This window comes from Lagopus muta, chromosome 4 (assembly GCF_023343835.1).
Source record: "Lagopus muta isolate bLagMut1 chromosome 4, bLagMut1 primary, whole genome shotgun sequence".
Classification (NCBI taxonomy): Eukaryota; Metazoa; Chordata; class Aves; order Galliformes; family Phasianidae; genus Lagopus; species Lagopus muta.
The window spans coordinates 62,011,942-62,032,408 of record NC_064436.1 but is presented as its reverse complement, the minus strand read 5'-3'; the positions used below and the strand labels follow the sequence as shown (position 1 = coordinate 62,032,408).

Sequence of the window (20,467 nt, the reverse complement as noted above, 5' to 3'; positions counted from 1 at the left end):
GCTTCTTTATTATCATTATTTTACTACATAGATAATACTTCACAAGTCTGTAAGTATGTTTGGCTTTATGTACTGTGCCCATCTCATTCCTTTGGGTTATCTGTACAGGGATGTTGTATAGTGTCTTAAATGCCTTTATATTGTTTGCCTGTTCACTTGATAATTCAGTAGATTCACTTAATATACCAGGTACATTGCTCCCAACAGAACAACATTTCATGTTTGGGATTCTTTATGAATTTTAAAAATCTTAGCAAATACAGAAAGAATTGTAGCTGCTTGCTGCTTGTGTGAGCAAATTCAGTGAGATAGCAGAATCAGGTGATGTCTCTGAAAAAGGTCATAAGTTATTCCTTTGTCTGTCTTAGCAGGAGTAAATCTACAAGCATGTAGCAGATCTTGTTCCTAGTTATTCCACTCGAGTCAGTGGAATTTCTATTGATTTATAGAAGTCTAAATAGAAGCACAAATTGTATCATTACCTCTGATTTTCTCCTTACTTCTAATAACACAGGTTTTTAGTTCTCTAACCAACCCAAGGAAACCAGAGAAATTCTTATAATGGAAATGTGTGTAAATACAGAGGGTTCTATAGCTGTGTGTATTGGGTATATTTCTACATTAATTTCAGTGGCAAATTAAGCGTGGGTGCAAGCATTACTTGGCAAAAACTTGATCTCATACTATTCATGCAGGTGAAGGAGTTAGCTATTTTGTTAATATCTATCATTAAACAATCTGGAAAAGCAACTAAAGAACAGATTTTAGGATCAAAAGAAAGGGAAGAGACTACACTGGTAAAAGTTTGGGTGGGTTTTTGCACACTGCAAAAACAGAATACTTGTTGTATTTAGTATACAATGCATTAGACAGATGAAGCATCTAAAGGCAGTGACTGAAATTTTTAGCCATCTTTGTAGGGTTTTCATCTCTCAGATAGTCTCATTAGCTACATGTAATTCTATGATTATATATTTGTGCTTCATTCTTCAATACTGTACTGTTCTTCACAATGCAAAGTAAACCCACGTTTTCTCTGTTCCTTTTTTATTATCCTGAGATATTTCATTTGGGAGTATTGTTTTTAGATACGTGAACGTTTTAAGTGTAATTAAACTTGGTATCACAAAGCTTTAAAACAATGTTGTAGCCCTTCAATTCCTTGCTTTTACTGTCTTTAATTCTAGGCTTGTACCAAGCAGTCCCTTGGTGCCAAGCAGTAATTCGAACAGTTCTGCTGGACTAAAGGAGCAGCATTAAAACTTCTCTATGTTTCTCTTATATGCTGTTTTAATCCACATTCACAGATAACATAGAAGCTTGTTAATTTGAGGTAATTACTTTCAAAATGTGGCTTGGTGGCAAGATATGCATACTAATGTGCGTAATTCTACAGTGACCTGACACAGTAGGGTTGTTTGCTCCTGTACCAATCCACTTAGTCACAAATACTTCGTATTTTTAGCACAGAAATGATTGTATTGTTTTTTTCTTTTCCATTCAAATACAACATACAAATGCAAACTCACCTCATTCACTGCTCTGTGTGCCCCCTGTTCTGTTCAACAATTTTTGCTTTTGAATGCTTCAGTTCTGTATCAACAAATGGGGTTAGTCAGGATCAATTGTTTGAATGTTTTTCAGTTTATTGCTAGAGAATGTAGGTGATAATGTTATCTTTCTATTGCTAGTTACATATGCTAAGCAATCAACTAAGCAACTTCAAAGGAACATACCTAGTTCAAATGGCAAGCTAAAAAGTATTTGTAAATACTTTGGCATTTTAACATCCAGATGAAATATTTGTATTGGAAACTCTGATCAGTCTGTGCTTCTGTGCTGCAGGCTCTGCCAATACAAAAATCAAGAGCTGAATGGGAAATTAAGTCAAGAAGTAATGAAACATCCTCTGTTGGAAGCAGTATAGTTGAATATCATTATGTTTTGAGGTTCTTAAATTTCTTCTTTTCTTTTTGACTGTGCTGTTTGAGAAGAATGTGGCCCACACTGCTTGGGCTGGAAATAATATATAATTGAAAAATTTTAAAGGATACATGTCAACAGTGCTTCATATGTATGAAGGCAAAGTGTACAGTGATACTGCTGTTGAGTCAGTAAAGTGTGCCCAACAGTGTCCATCATCAATAAGCTGTATGTCACAGGGCTAAATATTGCAACAGAACAGCATTATTATTATCAGAAGCTGACTAATAAAACCCTGCCATAATATGCCACACTCTTTCTTGATCGTACTTTATTTTAAAAGTGCACTTAAAATAATTCCATAGCAGAAGAAAAATAAAAGCTTGGCAGAATTGCTAATTGCACCTGCAAACCAAACCATGGCCTTAGAGAATAATCTGAATTCTAGGGGCCTGACTAAGGACGAAAAGTCATTGCCACAAAATCATATGCTGCTGGTTCACCCTCTGGGCTGAGCAGATCCAGCAGGTTCCTGTTCCCTGTTTTAGGGTGACTTGATGACACTCTTCTGTTCTGTGACCTACTCTATAAAGGTAGAGAGGCTGGGCAGTAAGAGGTGTTTGCTTGCATATTACATGTGTCTTCTTACTGACTGTGCAAGAGTAGGTGACAAGAGTTGAAAACCTGCCTACGTGGGCTTGGTTTATTACATGTGTTCCAGGTTTCCTCATTTGTACTCTTTTCCATGGCTGGTTCTTGTGGTACATGTACTGAAAACTGTGCTTATTCTAGAAGAATGGGCATAAAGAAATGCCTATGCACCATGAAGAAGAAGGGAGAAAATCGGTCAATCTCTCTTGATATGTGTTAACATAATACATTTAGAAGCTTCACAAAAATTCCATGAGCGATTTGACTATGTAAATATTTGTTATTTGCCTGATTTGAAGATGAGGAAAATGCAATACTTCAAATCCTGAAGCATTAACATGGTTGTTTTAAAGCAGCTCCATGGGGGAAGATTTCAAATTGACATTAAATGGACTGGAATCTTTATGGTTTTACATTTACTTCCCTCTCTTGTGTGCTTTTCACAAATCCTACAAACATTTCTTCAAAATCCCAATTTCCTGAAGAACAATTCCTACTGAATTACAAAAAACTTTTGAGGGGCAAAAAAAATCAGTTTGTGATGAAACTACATTTAGCATAAAGCTGTAGTTGTCTTTTCAAAGTAAGATGGGACTTTCAATCTTATAAAGCATGTTCTGATGTCCTTAATAATGCAGGAAGGGGATATTCAGTGATGAGAAGTATAAATGAATGACTTAGTCTGGGATGTCATACTTCTTTGTCCTGTTCTTGCATTTATTTATATTAGCAGTCTTTTTAAAGACAGAAGTGTAATAAAAAGGTTTTTGTTGCTTAAGATTTCACCAGGCTACATAAAAGTTCTACAATCTGATCTCATTTTTTTAATACAGTTTTCTTGATGTGTCACATTGTCATTCTTGTAACCTTGGATTACACTAGATATGCTTTTAAGTACAAAAAACCCCCTGCAAGATAAGAGGTTTTAGTTCAGTTATGCATTCTTGAGATATTTGCTATTTTTTTAATCTATCATCCTTATCAAATGAAGTGATGTGTTTTGTTTATTTTATAAAAGTGTAGGAATAATTTTCCAAGCATGAAAACTATTAGAATTAGAAATTATTTTTTATAAGTGTATCCTCTGTGCAGGGAAGAAGTGAAGAAAGTACCTTTTTCGTTCCCAGGTCATGCAGATTTCTTAGGTACTAAAGATTGCTATTTATCTTACAGAATGTCTTTGTGTTACATATGAATTATGTTAATTTTTGGTTGCTATTTTAAAAACAATTTGCAAAGAATTGTCTCACCTGCTCAGAGACTATTCATTGGTTTAGAAGACAGTGTTAATTTTATACGATCTCAAGCACCCAGCAGCACGTTGTACAGCTGCCCTGTCACCAGTGGCAGGGTTGCTCATAAGCAGAGCCTCCTACTTCATTTCTGTTAAGTACCAATTACTTGCACAAGAAGGTCCCATGAAATGATTCATCTCAGGAAGCAAATGCCATTCATTTTGATTAAGGTGCCCACTGTAAGAACAGTAGACAAGAAATTCATGGCCAGCTAATGATAATGAAAAGTTGAGTATAATGCTGTTCAGTTTGCCTGTTGAATATATGGATGTAGACAAATTGCATTACGTGTGTACCTGTTTGTACGTTTCCAAGTTTCCAGCTCATCTTCCCTTACACTTCCTTATCTAAAGCTGTTTCAAGAATTTCATGCTGATCTGAATAGAGCAGAGGAAAGAAGAGTTAGCCATCCGATATGTCCTTGGTAAAGCTTTTCTGGCTGTAACACTTGGAATAATATTTCACAAGAACCAGCTGTGACCCAGATTCAAACCCCTCTGAAGCTAGATCCTTTAGCATTGGACAGTGGACTACTGAACTGTAGTACAGTTCTCTTTAGAAGGTTTTGGATCCACCTGATAAGAATTTAATGACAGCTTTAAATTCTTGCAGAGAGATCTTGACAAATTAGAAGGTTGGGCAATTAGCAACTGCATGAAATTTTACAAGAGCAAGTGCCAAAGACTTACAATACTTATGGAAATTTTTCTTGATGTTTCAGAAACATTTACTAAGGCTGCTGTTGCACAGCAGATATCTAACAATAGCAGAAGATATTTAGATTTAATATGATTTTCTCTCTTTGGAAACAGGTGCTTCTTCTGTCATGGCAGCTTCTGGGTCTCTGAAACTACAGAGAGGGCACAGTCTCCAAGCTGGTAGGTATAAGTGGTTATGAAGTATGTGTGTGCATGTAAGTTTAAATTTATTTAGACTTAAAATATTTTAAACTTTAGGAAATGTTAATATATGATTTGATTCCCTTTTGTAACACTTACATATCTTTGGGCTTTTTGATGCGCAGGGTTTTGTTAGAAAGACATTGACAGATGGGATAAGTTTAGAAGAGACAGTGACAGATGAGACAAGTGTCAGAGCATAGGCAGCAATCTTATTCACAGCAGTATAATGCTGCCAGCATTTTAACAAAGGGTACTCACCAAAAAAACCCACCTTAGGCCATGAGAAATCCTAGCAATGAGACGATGGGGAAAAAAACAGCACGTTTAAAGATAGTTCATGATAATGAAGGAGAAAACATCTGCAGATAAATTTGTGTTTGTCATTCAACATTAATACCAATGTATTCATATTAAGAGCACAGTGTTTTAGCTTATCTTATGTGAAACTGAGTGGAGTCCATGATCATGGTGGAACCTGGGAATCTTTTTCATATTATTGCTCTGGAAGCACCAGTGATGTTGCACAGCTTGGCTTCTTGCAAGGATGATGATTTGCACTTGAAATGCAAAGTCGTCCTTGCAAGGGACACTTTAAGCACTTTCTACAATGCTTTGTCAGAAATCAAGAAGTTATCCATCATGCTGGAGGTGGAATTTTAACAAGAGTCTTCCAAATGCTCCCAAGATCACCCACCCACTTCTCCCTGATTCATACATTCAAGACAGCTTTGCTCCCACATTGATGTATAGCAAAACACACTGTTGACTTTAGTGCCCTTCTATGTATATATATATGTAAAAATGGCCATGTTTATTTACTCGCTCTCATTAAAAAACATTGACATCACCACCAAAAAAGTCAACACTAGCTACTTCCTGAGATTTTTCTCCTGGTATGATTGTTTAGACTAGCAGATCACGAGTCTAAACCAGAAAAATCAGATGCTTTGTTTACATTGTGCAAATTGCTGAATTCTAAACTGTTGATGGCGTTCCTCTCTTGTAGGTCCTAAAGGTGGTTATGAGGTGCTGACACTACCTGCAGAACCTGGAACTCCTACTAGCTCTGAGGAACCTGGTGAGTAAACCAAGTCATCACCCCTGAATGTGTTTAAAAACCATTTGGATGTGGTGCTCAGCGACATGATTCAGTGGAGAGTTGTTAGAATGAAGATAGTACGGATAGGTTGTGGTTGGGCTTGATGGTCTTTAAGGTCTTTTCCAACCTGGGCAATTCTATGATTCAGTGATTCTAAAGATCTTTGCAACCAATTGCATTAGAGGAAGCTAACTTCTGCTTATTTTTTTTTTCTTTTATGCTGTGATGTCTTCTAAATGTTGATTTTTTTGAGTGATGATCATTGCAGATGTTAGTTTTGCAAGTGTGTTCAGACTCATACACACTCATATACATACACACACACATACATACCAAGCAAAGTTTGTAGTGTTTTCTTTCTGTGAGCAACAAACACCGTAAGACTGAAACATCACTTTCAAATATGTTTTCTCTCCCCTTCCCAGTCATTCTTATCTTTTCCTTTCCTTGTCTTTCCTCCAACTCCCCAGTTCTTTTAAGTACCACTTCATTTCCTGTTTCACCCTTCTCACTACTAATTTAACTATCAATTTTGTTTCTATCTTTTCCTCCCTTTCTCCTCAAACATGATACCCTGCCAGTTCTTTCACAATGTCTCCAGACTGTAACTGCTAATTCAGGTCTTTTTTTTTCTTCCAAATTCTCCCTCCATAATGACCACAAATCCCACACAAATCCTGTATTCTGAACCTTTTCATAAGGATTTTCTACCTCAGTCCATCCAGAAAGGACCTCAGAAAGCATCATCTTTGTCCATAGCACTCTGCATGCCTTAATTTCTTATTTTGAGATGTTAACTCCCTTGTTCTATTCAAATAAACCTTTTTCTGCAAACAAAGATAAACCAGTTTTTCATTTTTAATGATATTTTTATGCAAAGAAAAAATGAAAACCCAAGTTTACAAAGAAATCAAAGTTTCTGTTAAAACAGCATAGTCTAAACAAGAGAAACTTGTTTTTATTCCAATTTGCTTAATTTTGTACATGAATTTTATTTTTCTTTATGTCAAGGTATAGGAAGAAATTTTGAGTTTTTCCAGGGCTTTCTTTTTTTCTTTCTTGCACAAAGATCCACTAATTAATGTTTCTTTCTCCTTGTGTTCTTTTTTTTTTTTTTCAGTTCTTCAGATAATCACCAGGCATAAGATTTGCCTTCCTGCTGCTTAGTTTTATAGAGGATTTTGCTAGCTTACATGCTCAGTAACTTTGAGGACATTTTACTTAAAATCCTGCTACTTCACTTTAACGATGAATGGAAAGACTTCAAAAACATTTTTCTTCATGATTCCTCATGACTCCACATCAGCCTTAAGGTTGTGATCTGTTCATGAATTCAATTATTTGGGATGCAGATTTTCAATGCTCTTGTTCTGCCAAATCCTTTTGGCATGGTCAGGCCAAGTTTCTGTGACATGCATTAGACAGAATCATTCACCTATTTCTGAGAATGGTAATTTGGTACGGTTAGATTTCTCCTCTGATGGTAGTGGTTTATTCTTCTTCTTCTTTTTTTTTTTTTTAATGAATATCTGTTAGAAAGTTGGTCAGCTTTCAAGGCTTTTAAAATCTTGGACCACAGTGTAGTCTGCTTTGACTTAAATAGCTTGTGTCTGGAGAGACTGCATTATCCTGGATCTTAATGTAGCTTCTGTAGCTTCTCTTAATGTTACCCAACTTGTACAAGCTCTCTCTGCCATCCAAAAAGAAGAGAAAGTTTCCCTTTATGGTTATTCACAGCTGCTTCTCCTTGGATCCTTGGATGAAGTCATTATCTTCCGTACTCTGAAAAGCCTTGACCACCTACTGCCTTTCTGTTCCCACTCCAACAGTGCCTGAATGGAGAAAAAAGAAAAGCAGTGATTTGGAAAAGTAAAATTTTGGTGTGAGTTTTATGTGTGGTTATGGAAGGGTTTAATGGGAGAACTTTAGGGAGAGGAAGAAACAGAAAGAAATAGCATTTTTTCTCTGCACTCTTCTATCCCATCTTAACAGCAGGCTCCGAGGGGATCTCTCTCTAGTCCTTAGCGCTCAAAAACTGTGCTATGTTTCCTTATTTCACACTGGATTTTATGTTTCCTTTTGAGATGAACTTTCCAAATGGAAATCCCTTGTGATTGTGTCCCCTCATAATAGTTGGTGAACTACACATACGCATCTTTTTATCTCTTCTTCAATTTAGTACATCTTTAAGCGATGACTGACAATGCTTGTGGCACTGAATCTTCTGTTTGCCTATGACAACTATTTTTTTACCAGTTTACTCAGATATATATAAATACACGGTCGTGGGATTATTTTATTCTGGTTCTGGAGAAAGCTGGCTTTAGTCATTGGCCAAAAAGTTTTAAAAAAACATTGCTTCTTGCCAAAGATAAATGTGGAAGAAAATGAGAAATAGCTTTTTAAAGTAAATTTAACAAGCTTTCAAAAGAAAACCAAAATGAAATGAGTGATAGTATGCATGCAGTAACAACAGTGAAAACCTGTCTTCTCTGGAAATTAATTTGACAGAATCATGGCCAGCATTAGTTAAAGCATTGCCAGTCTGTCAAGGGAGATGAACTTTCCGCTTTACTTAGCACTGGTGAGATCTGGTCTGCCACGTCCAGTTCTGGACTCAGTTGTACAACAGAGACATGGACAAATGAAGCCACCAAGATCTCTCTGTATTTAACTTCTGGCAAAATTAGAATAACTGAAAATTTGGCTAGAGAAGGTCTTGCTAAGCCATCTAATAGATAACAAAATCTTCTGTAAGACAGAATCACTTTATACAGAACTGTTTCCTGGTTGATGTTAGTCTATCTCTTTTTCAGAAATTTCTAGATGATGAAATTCTTCACGTTTTGTGAGATTTCCTTCGGTGTTCTTTTGCTCCTTACTATTAGAAAGACTTTCCCACATTTAATTTACCTTTTTTTTCCTGAAATATAAGTCTTTTATTAGATGATCTATTCCCACTTGGAGAACCTTCCCTACTGGGGCAGGCTGAGAGAGCTGGGCTCTTCAGCCTGGAGAAGGCTCCAGAGGGACCTTACAGCGGCCTTCCAATACCTGAAGGGGACCTACAGGACAGCTGGGGAGGGACTTCTTATAATGGCATGTAGAAACAGGATGAGGGAAATGGCTTTAAACTGGAAGAGGGTGGATTTAGACTAGATATTAGAAAGAAATTCTTTACTGTGAAGGTAGTGAGGCACTGGAACAGGTTGCCCAGAGAGGCTGTGGATGCCCCCACCCTGGAAGCACTCAAGCCAGACTGGATGGGGATTTGAGCAACCTGGTCTAGAGGGAAGTGTTCCTGCCTATAGCAGAGGGATTGGATCTAGGTGATCTTAAAGGTCCCTTCTAACCCAAACCATTCTGTGATTTCTGATCGGAATGTCTGCATAAACTTGTTTTCCCCAAGCATTAAGCTGTCTTCAGTCTGTTTTTGTGACTTTCTAAACTTCTAATGATTTTGGTTGCTTTCTTCTGGATGCTATAGTAGTCCACATCTTCCTACGACAGATAATTTCATGTAAGGCTTTACTCCCAGGTGCTTTCAGCTCCAATTCAGGTTAATAGTGTTGCATACATTGTGTCTGCTAGCGAATCTCTGTGTAGTGTTTGCTTTTAGTCACAACATGAGATCACTAGCAATGGTCTGTGGCCTTCTGCATGGATCCTGACCTGGTCATTCTCTGAGGATATTTTCTGTAGAAACCTTATGTCCTGTTTAGGACTGAAGAATGCGCTGTTTGGTAACCTGAGTTTTTACTGCTGAATGTTTGCTTTCAGAACATTTGACAGAATGGTGTGTTTTATGAAATGGTTCACTGGTCATTGCAAACAGTGTCTATAATAACGTGTTACTTATTTTAGAAGGGGCTGTAGGTTATTCAGCTGATGTCCCTACATCAGATCGACCCCACAGTGAGACAGCCACCTACGTTAATATTCCTGTCAGTCCTACTTCCAAAAAACAACTTCATTACATGGAACTGGAACTTCAGGAAGCCAGCACAAGCATAAGAGGTAAGAAAGCCTACAGGACTATTTAGACAGCAGTGGGTACAGCGTTACAAACTATATGTGGTATGGAAAATCTTAATTTCTCTGTCCATATCTTAATTTCATCTGCCCACAGCCTCTGGCTAACAGAGGAATTTGTACTTGTGTACCTTTGTACTAATTCTTGTAAATGTCGACTCTTTTGGAGAAGACATAACAAGCAAAGTTCTCTAGAATGTTGCACTGTATATGAACTCCTCCTAAACTGAATGTCCCTGAAGTTTGACAGATAGTAATTTCTTTCATTTTTCTCAAGATTTTCATTGCATGCATTAAGACTACACTTGCTTAACTTTTCTTGCTTGGACTGAGCAGAAGGGTCATAGGTGTAGGTGTACTGGGCTTGCTTCTGACGATATTAAAATAATGCCTCTAGAGCCACATGGCAAATGTGTAAGAATAGAACTTGGTGTTTTCTGTCTGCTTTCCATGAGGGTTGCAGGAAAGTAGAAGCACTTGATTACATCCCCCCCCCCCCGCTCACCTCACCTCCCCCTATGTATATTGTGGATATTTTTCTTGTAATGCTTGTCTTGGAGAATTAGCCCACAAGTGTGAATTATAGCTACTGTGTACAGTCACTTACAGATTCATCCCCCCTTACAGAAAACTCTTAGCAGGGATTTGGCAATCAATTCAACGCATTTGCTATTGAAGTATCTTTCAATTTTTCCCTTTATTTTATTTATTTACTTAGTGTTGTTGTTCAGTGCCATATAACTTTAGGTAAGTAATTCTAAGCTTCTCCCAGACCTTAAATTTGGGTCTCTGTATAGCACTCCATTGAGATGTGGAAGTCATGTTTTATATTCATTTTAAAGACAGTGAACCAAGGCATTAAAAGTGAAGAGCCTTGCGTCTGTAAACTGTCATTAATTTTGCTGTTTGTATAACACCATCCATGCTCAAGCTGTGGAACTTTGGACGTGCTCCTAATGATTGTAAGTATTATATTTTTTTCATATTGAAGTTTTTCCTTCTTCAAGAGTGGTGTATCTATATCAATACAGAACTGCTCTGCTCCTGAACAGATAGAGCAACTTTTGTCTACCTTATTCTCTAATATCGGACTAAATTGTTGTTCTGTTCAATTTTGTCTTCTACTGGGAGAAAGAGGTGTGGAGATTGAAATGTGGAGCATAAATACAAGTGATTCAAGTGCTTATTTGAAAAAAATCAGATACCTAAAATAATTAGATAACCAAGCTTGTGAGGTTTTTTGTCGTACTTATCATCTTACTTCCTTTATAGAGCTTATTTTAATACCAGACGAAGATCACCTAGGAAATCTATGGGAGAAGTCTAGCAATAGCTTCAACCTGAGTCTGTTTTACCTCAGATTGCATGAAGGCTATGGACTACAATATGATTTCCTTTGGCATTTCAGGGAGTGGATCATCCAGATATGCACAGATTGACATTGCAGCCACCGAGACAGCGCACAAAGTGGGAACGCAGCATGCGCAGTGCCGGGAGGAACGCTTGCAGGAGCTGGAGCAGAAGAAGAAAGGAGCTCAGCAGTGACTTATCTATGAAAGAACTTTTGCTTGCCATAAATTGGTACTAATTTAAATTCCAAAAGATTGAAATTTATTTGAAAAAAATACAAAGCTGCCATTGCATATTGTATTTATACCAGATTCATTCCAATATTTTGATTCCTAATTGGAAAGCTGGTAACGTGGGGGGGGGGAGGAGGTGCATTCTTTCTTTTTTTAAAAAAAATTTTTTTGGCTGTAAATTCCTTTTCTTTTTCATATGCAATAGATGTAAACTACCTTTTTCTATCAGTCTAAAGTCATGTAGGAACCTGGAACCAATTCCAGTGCTTTTTAAATGGTGGCATTTTCTTTAAAGAATTTGAATGTGTGCAGATAAGGGGATGTGAGTGTGTGTGGTATGTGTACACATGTTTGCACGCGTGCATATGTATGTTTGTATGTAAGCACACATCACAGATAAAATATATGTATATGTCTGAGTGTATAAATTATGTAAAACCTTTATTAATGTATTAATGAAATCTTATGAAAGCCAGAAAACTCAGTGCCTGATTATTTGCAGGCATGGTTTTGTTCAATTTATATGCTCATTGAAGGACGTACTTAACTGTATCTAGGAGTAATTAAGTTTTATACCTCACCAATATTTGGCTAAAATTGCTGTGCTTTACATTTTGCAGTCGTAGGGATGCATACAGGCAAGAGCACACACACATACAAATGGTTTAATTTAATTATGTCTGAAAAGCTAAGTAATTTGTAGTGATGTTTTGGATGCTTCTGTTCTTAAAAGCCCTGTGTTAGACACAATGGGCTTTGATTTCATAGTTGCTGTGTACCTGTAATTCTTATCAATTCTTATCACCTGGAATTTAACATTACATACTGACAAAATCAGATGCCAGGTTTCTCACACAGAATAGATTAAATTAAGTTATTCAAAAGAAATATACGTAAACAAATATTTGAAATTTGAATTCTTGATTTATCTCTCCAAAGCTATGCCTGAAGTACCAGCATAAAAATGGGATTATCCACATTGACATGAACACTTTTTTTTGGAATAATTCTTTGATATATGTAAGTAGCATTAAACCAGTCCTGGGTTAGAGCAAAATGTCTTCCAAAATGTTGTGTGAGGCAGAATTTGACCTATAAATTTATTTTATTGTAGCCTCAATCATAATGGAAAATATCAGACATCTCTCAAATTAAAAAAAAAAAAATGCATTTGGGAGGTGATAACTGCCATTGTCATATTTTCTGTATGTAGAAATTATTTATTACCCTAGCTTATTTCTGAAGTGAAAAAATAAATATTTCTTACGAGACTCTCATTTTAAAATATTTCCTTACTATTTGACAAACAGGCCATAGTGATCTACTCTGTAAGCACATGGTTGGTACAAAGGGAGTAGCATGAACTTTTTCCCTGAACTTGAAGCTCCTTGGGCCCAGGTTTTCTAGGACCCAGTGCTCACCAGGACCAACCAGTGTTGTTCTATCACAAGTTCTCCACTGCGGGGCTTGCAGGATGAAACTTCTGTGATGTGTTTATTTATATTTCATATTTAAAATGAGTCTTGCTAGCCTGATGTACTGAAATGCAGTGTTTTCCAGTTCCATTTGTTGCTTAGCCACTGTTTCAGAGCTGTATTCTGATAATGAATAAAAAGTTGGGATTTCAGAAGGCTGGAGTTTAGACATAAGTAGTGGATTTCCTTGTGCTGTTGTATAGCCTCTGTGCCAGTGCAGAACTGTTTTCTTGATGCAGTAAGTTTCTTTCTTCCTATTGTGGTATTGGAATGTGTGACAACAGAATGGAGCAATGCTCTGATTCACAGTCCACAAGCCACTGGCCTTGATCTCTCCTCTGCACAGTAGTGAACCTTCCATCTGCGTGGACTCAGCCTTTAGCAAACCATACACAGGACCATGCTTGTAAGTGTTGCAGAATCATGACAGATACTGAAGCTGCAATATTTCTACTGTAAAAAAAACACGTATTTATAAGGAAAACAAACCACCCAGATTCTCTGCAGAGGGCTGCCTTTCTATACATTGCTCAAAACTGCTTGCAGCTGGGACTTCGCAGCATGGACAGAGACTTCATGCAGTGATGCTGCCATCAGAGTGCTACTGGCCTTACAGGAGGGGTCATAACATTAAAAATGTTTTCCAGGTTCAACGGAGGGCATGAGTCTGCACGTGGTTCTCCGTGTGCATTTATTTACTTACGTATGTCATAATAACTCCAGCAAGGATTAGCTAGATGGCTGGATATAGATTTATATTTATAGTCTTGTTAATGTTAACAGAAACATCTCCACAAATGAAGTAACTTACTTTTCAGGCATCTATTTCTCTTTTTGTTCTTAGCTTGAATATGTTAAATAGGAAAGATGACTTTCTCTTATTTTTAAAATTTGTTTCCTCATGCAAGAAATTGTGTTGCAAAATGCTGAGAAGGCTGAAGCAGCAAGTCAGGCCTTACTGTTGCATCTGTTAAAAACTGATAGCTCGCTTTTTTTTACAGTATCTTGCAGCCACCCCCCTGTGGAGCTATAAGCTTGATGCTTCTGTTGAAAAAATTAGTTTTCTCATTAGAACTGCAGGAACTCACAGAAATGCAAAACCTTTTTTCCTAAGTAAATAATGTGCCTTCCATTTCCAGTGGCGAACTGGAGAAAGTCAAGCTACAATCCTTTGAGTAGACTCGTGCTTACCACGTAGCTTCCATGGGTTAACTCTGGTCATAGAATCATGGAGTGGCTTGGGTTGGGAGGGAGCTTAAAGATCACCCAGTTCCAAGCCCTGTGCCATGGGCTGGCTGCCCCCACCAGATCAGGCTCCCAGGAACTCATCCAACCCATCCTTGAGCACCTCCAACTCTAGCAATGCAGTTAATATATAAGCACTTGCATAAGTGATTGTGATTGTTGTAAGACTCTGAGCTCTTTGCAAAAAAAATTTTTTTTTAAATGAGAAATCTCTGAAGCTTTTGATCATACACATGACTCGTAACTTTTACTGGCACAAACAAGAGATTTGTTCATCTTTAATTTAGTGTTCTTCTGTCAGTGAGCGAGCAGAATGAGTATTAACTACCAGATGGACAAAATGATGTTGGTCTGGTGATGTTCTCAAGGTACTTCAATGTGCCAGAAGTTCCAGTTTGGAGACGTCTCAGGGATGAGAAAACAGGCTGCAAGAAAGTGAAGTGATGGGGCGTAGCAACTTGGTCTGAACCAGCCTATACATAGCAGGGTTGAACGCTTTCCACCATGCATCTGTTTTGCACATCTGCATGCAACGTGTGATGCCTCTTCACTCCCATTGCCTTTCTCCATAGGTTGCTGCCAAATGTAAATACTGCTCCAGTGTTTTTTTTATGATGTTGCTTGTAAGCTGCTGCAGAACATTTTTTTTATTTGGATAATGGAATTTCTCCAAGTCAAAAAGTGCTGCAGGAGGGAAGACCAAGGTTTGAAGGTGCTTACTCACCAAACAAGGCAAATAGTTGCCTGGGTTTTGACATATTGTGATACCTCATTGGTGAAATGCCATTTTGTGCCTGCAGGTGTCTAAATGTGCATAAAAATCAGTTGTTTATAGCAAATATCTTGGAAAAAATTCTCATCTTCTCTGCCATAGAGGTAAACAAAACAGTTTTAATTATTGTAGCTTGGAAAGTTGTACTTAAATTATGAGTGATTACATTGTTGTTTAAATAGTGCTGAAACATGCACGCTCCACTAAGTACCGTTTCCAGTTTGTTGGGGATAACATATACATCCTTTGCTAAAATTATTGCAAGAAGAATACAGATTTTTAGATTTCTAGCTGCTGATTTCAATTATAATTCATCATTTTTTTCAGATGACGTTGTTATATTTATGCATCTTGTTTTCCCTGGAAAGATCCTCAGCCAGTCACATTGCTTTGCAATTGAGCTTGAAGGGAAATGTTAACTTAACACTGTGCAGCAATGAAGCCATATGAAATAAAGATGGAAGACTTAGAAGTTATTAAATGGAAATTTGTAAGGACTAGCTATGTAAACATATCCTTTTTCAGTGTAGGTGGGTAGAATTAGGGGCATGGGTTGGTGGGGATGTGTTGGTGGTTGGACTATATGATCTTCGTGGTCTTTTCCAACCTTAATGATTCCATGATTCTGGAAGTGCCGTTTAAAATAGATATATAGATTTTTTTTCTCCCCCAGTGCGTTCAGCTTCATGCTTTCCTTGAAAGACATCTGCCTTTAGGCAGTCTCATGCTGAAGCTTAGGTCAGTGATGATCTGGTGGATACAGGTCATAAACAGTTCTTCTGTAGACTATCTGTGGGAGACTGGCATGTAATTGACAGCAAAATATCTGTAATTCCCATGCTGCATTATAATACAGTAAATCGTTTATAATGCAGTGGGCAGGCTTAGGAAAATGCAGAGTTGCTAGCTAAGCTTTGAGTTCAGTAGAAACTTCAGAGTGAGGGAAAGTTAACTTGAAATTTACTTGCTTTCATACATTTTTTCTGCATCAGAGCATCTAGAAATAATTCAAATGTATTATCTCACTGTATACACAGAGGCGTATGTAACATCACCGTTTTACTGAAATAATAAGTGTCAGTTTATCTGAGGAATGTGAGGTGGGGGGTGGGATCAGAAAGCAGATTTAGCATGACAGTAATTTATCTCTACATTACATTATACTGCTGTGAATTCCTTAAAAAAATAAATCCTAGCACCTGCTATTGTATAAGTTAAATATCGCTCATCTGTAGGCTGAGCTGGAAATGTAAGGGTAGCTCAGCACACAGAAAACAGAGGAGGCTGTGCTCAGTAGCAAACCTGGCCTTCGGATACCGGAGTTTTGTTTTATATGGAGTTGCTCAGATTCATCCTATATCAATGTCTGTCTCTATTACTGCTGCAGGACAGACCCTGTGCAGTGCCATTTGCTGCTGCACACGCTTGGTCCTCTTACAAGAGATGCTTAGCAGCACTGGCTACAAATCCATAAGCACAGGAAAAAATCATGGTCATGTTGGGGGTTTGACAGAGAAGTAGGTAAGTGTCACCAGGGAAAGCAGCAGTTTTTTGCTGGTGAGTGTACTGTGAGGAGGAGGGTGCAGCTGAAGAATATTTGGGTCTGTAACATGTGGTGTTTGGACCAGTGCTGGTCTCCTCTTTGTGGCTGTAGTGAGGATGTGAGGTTTCTTGGAAAAGGCTGAAGGTGCTGCTGTGTTCTCAAACAGATCTGCCACAACCTCATTAGCAGGAATGGAGCAAAGGCAGAGGAGTGATTAAATGCCAGGCTGACCTGCTGCCCATGTGGTACCGTGTGTCCTGTTGACCCTGCATCAGCCTTTTGAATGATTCAGTGTGCACTGGTTTGGTCCCTGGGAAGCGTAGTTAGCCTCAGTATCTGTTTTTTCTCCTTGCTGAAAAGCTTATGAAGCGTTGGTCTGTGTGTTGGGTGAGTGGTGGCTTCTGCTGGGCCCTGTTATGAAGCAGCAGTCTGGCTTGGCACTAAGGTGTACCCAACCCTGGGTTCAGCTGTGTCAGTGCAGTTTAGAATAGCTGGGAGATTTCCTAGAGAGGGAATAGAGCTGCTGAAAGCCCATGAAGTGGCTTTATTGAAATTTTGCTCTCTTTGTGCTTTTTGAAGTATGTGCCTGATGCCAGAGACCATCAGTGATAGCTGAGAATGCATTTTCTGCACTAATGAGATTTGAAGCCCCTGGTGGTCTGCCTTTGGGATTTGCTGCCACAAGATATATCTTCTAGCATGTGTATTTCTGGCCAAACCCTCCTTCACACTGACAAAATTTAACGTGTTGAGACCCTCTACCTGACTGGGGAGCTGTCAAGATGCAAGTTACGGCTTGCAGCCACATCTTCAGTTTGGGTTTTCACAGGAAACCCATTGCATATATGGACAAGATGTTTGCCCTGAACAGCACAGAAGAGCTGGAAGCAAGCAGATAAAATTAAACTTGATGGCCAAGGAGAAAGGCTGCCAGTGCAGGAAAAAAGCCTGAGCTACCCCCTGCCCTCAGTCTCCACTGCAAAGTGGTAAGTGCTCAAAGCTGAGTAGGGTGAGCTGCTCTTTTTCTTGGTTTGAAGGAGCTAAAGAGAACACGGTTTTAATCCTGTTATATTCATGTAGCTAAAAATGCTCACTCCTGTTTCTTCTGTAATCCTGGATATATACTGCAGAACTACTTTAAATTAAATAAATAAATACATATTTTTTAACTACTCCAAAAATTCCAGCATAGCTATTTATAGAGATCGCAATAAAATGAAAAGGAAAACAACCCCTAAGCAGATCTCTGGAAACTCATAAATGAAGGCTCTGCAGTTCTGCAAACTTAGTCTCTGCAGAGGAATGAAGATCAGTTTGCACAAGATTTGAATCAATTGACTGGTAATGGCAAGGGTTAAGCAATGCTGGCAAACTGAGACTAAAGCAGACATCGTCAATACATTCTGTAGAGATTCTGGCTATTAGCTGTTTGAAGAAGGGCTTGGAAAAAGGTAGGTTCCTTCAGTCTTCCAGGCAATATTTATGTACTTGTCTGGTTGGAATGTGTTTTATTTTGTGTGAGAATCTGCATTAGTTTGGTGCAGACTAAGAACAAACTATAATCTGAAAAGTTCTTAACAAAAATGAGGTGCCAGCAACCTGCTGTTGGACTGAAATCAGCAGTAACTCTTGGCACCTAAACTCTTGCCATAGAAGCCTCTTCTTTTGGAGATGCCTGTTTTTCTACATTGTTCTCTCCCATTTTGATTTTTGAACTTCACAGTAGAACAAAATATGAGATCACCAGTGGCCCCATGAGCTGGTATGTGGAATGTCTTTACACTGTTTGATGGCTCTAGTTTCTATACTCATGTTCACTATTATAAATGGAGTCCCAGAACATGGGGTTGAGGGTGGAGAATGAACTCTTTCCCCGTTGAAATGCAATTTAGTGGTTGGACTAGGTGATTTTAGTGGTCTTTTCCAACCTGAATGATTCTCTGGTAATCAATGGTTTTGGTTCAACGTACCTTGAATTAGAAACTGAGATTTTAATTTGGATATGGATCTGATGCCAAGCATTGCAAATTGCTGGGTTGCATAAGCGGGTTTCCAGTTTTCAGCAGGTTTCTTAAAATAATGGTGTTTCCCTCCCTTTTTAAAATAAGTGGCCTGGAAAACTATAATGGCAAAATATTAGACATTTATTTTAGTCAGAGACTTATTTCAAAGAAATTCAGCACTCACTTTGCCCTTTGAAAACCACCAGGTTTAAATTACGGTAGATCAATTCTTGACTGGCAACTTTTGAGGCTGGCAAAATGTTATTATTAAAGCAGACGTGTGCAGCTTTCTGATAAGTTAATACATCAGTGGCAGAACAAAACAGCTACATGCTGTATTAATGTACCCATCATTTTTATGTCCCTATGTGAAGCATTAATATCTGTGTACAGGTTTTTTTTTTAATTTAGGAGAGCTCGTTGAGTGTAGGATAATACTTGTGAGGATTTGGATTTATGAATGCATTAAGGAATATTGATAGCATTTGTGTGACAATTGTCACTGTACACTATGGCTCAAAATATTTTCTCTGGATGAAAGTTTATGAACTTATTTTGGCTCAACTGGACAGATATAAAATTTGCACTTCTATTTTATGACTTGCTACTAGTAATAATAATAATAATAACAAATCCACTCTTTTTTTTTGCTGTAGGTTGATGACCTGCTCGCTGTTTGGCTTTACAATGATAAGTTTGCTTTGAAAAACAGCCTATTTACTGACTTATTTTGTGACTTTTTAATTTATTTATTCTATTCTAATTAAGTGCTGTGGAAAGAAAAGTTCTGTTTAAAAATGATTTCAAAATTGCTTGTGTACCACTGGTAGATTTTTGTACATAAAAGAGCACCTTTAGAAAAAGAAAAAGAAAAACCCAATTTAAATACATCTCCAAAGCTCCAAATGATGACGGAAGGTCTGTGGATCATGAATATATTGCAAACTGAGAACTGTGTGTTAACTCTGTATGGGTTAGTTCTGAGCTGAACACTGCACTTGTGCTTCCCAGCAGGTCCCCTGCAGCACAGCTCCCACTGTGATGCTCTGGTTTCTGGTGCTGTGGTATATATGTGCTGGAACTGGATGGGGAGGTGGGGCTGGGAAATGGTGGCACCTCAGATGCATCTCACAAAACATAAATGGTCTCCACATGATGAATTTAGATACCCTTGCTGCTTCTGCAGGGGGTGAAGGTGATATCAGTACTGCAGTCCATTTGGTGTAATGGTTGTTCCGTATGTGTCAGGGTAGAATGATGCTCCCCTACCTGTACGTAGGACATGGTGTTTCCATTAAGAAAGACGTGGTTATTTTTGTGTATGCTGTGCCTTGTGTATATTTACCTCTAATTTTCTAACCCCCCAAGCTGTATGAAATCACAAACAAATTTGAGGTTCTTCTTTTAGGGAAGAGTTTGACAGACTGTATAAAGCACAAAACGTTCTGATCTTTTTTCCCCCTTCTAATAAATACAGTTCTTTTCCTCCCTCTTCTGCTCCTATTTTTGTATTTCCTTTTTTTTTTTTTTTTTTTTTCCAGAGTGATTTGAAAAACTATAATTTAAGTAATTACAAGATAAATCAGATAAATTACCCGTTAAGGAAGAGAAGCCTCAGCTACCCTGGAAAAGCTGTTACTGCTTTTCTATTCAGTCAGCATTTCCCTGCAGTCTCATCTGTGGCCTCCGTAATTCAACCTGCTCTAGGCACAGGACTGTATACATGAACTATAGACAAATCCAAGTATCCTTTTTCTTGGCTTTGATTTTTTGTTGCTTTTTACATGAGTTGGACGATTCAAGCAATTTTTAAAAGCAACATCTCAAAGCCCACTCACTCGTGTTATTTTGGTTGTATGAAATGTCTCTGGCTTAAAACCTCAATAAAATGACTTGTACAAATACTGCTGGGTAAAAGGCATAGACTTTCAAAGCAGTGTAATC

The 20,467-nt window shown here is 38.0% G+C and overlaps 1 protein-coding gene across 4 annotated transcripts in view; it reads left to right on the top strand.

The window, feature by feature from the left end:
* Positions 1-19,938, top strand: part of DOK7 (docking protein 7) — a 66,712-nt gene extending 46,774 nt beyond the window's left edge. For 3 of the 4 annotated variants that reach the window (XM_048942440.1, XM_048942439.1, XM_048942437.1), the window contains 4 exons: positions 4,682-4,747; positions 5,778-5,849; positions 9,735-9,887; positions 11,311-19,938. In XM_048942440.1, the coding sequence (XP_048798397.1) occupies positions 4,682-4,747; positions 5,778-5,849; positions 9,735-9,887; positions 11,311-11,447 (428 nt within the window). In that variant the 3' untranslated portion in view covers positions 11,448-19,938. The remainder of the gene's footprint in view (positions 1-4,681; positions 4,748-5,777; positions 5,850-9,734; positions 9,888-11,310) is intronic. The other variant, XM_048942438.1, reaches the window with a different exon arrangement.
* Positions 19,939-20,467: the final 529 nt, after the last annotated feature.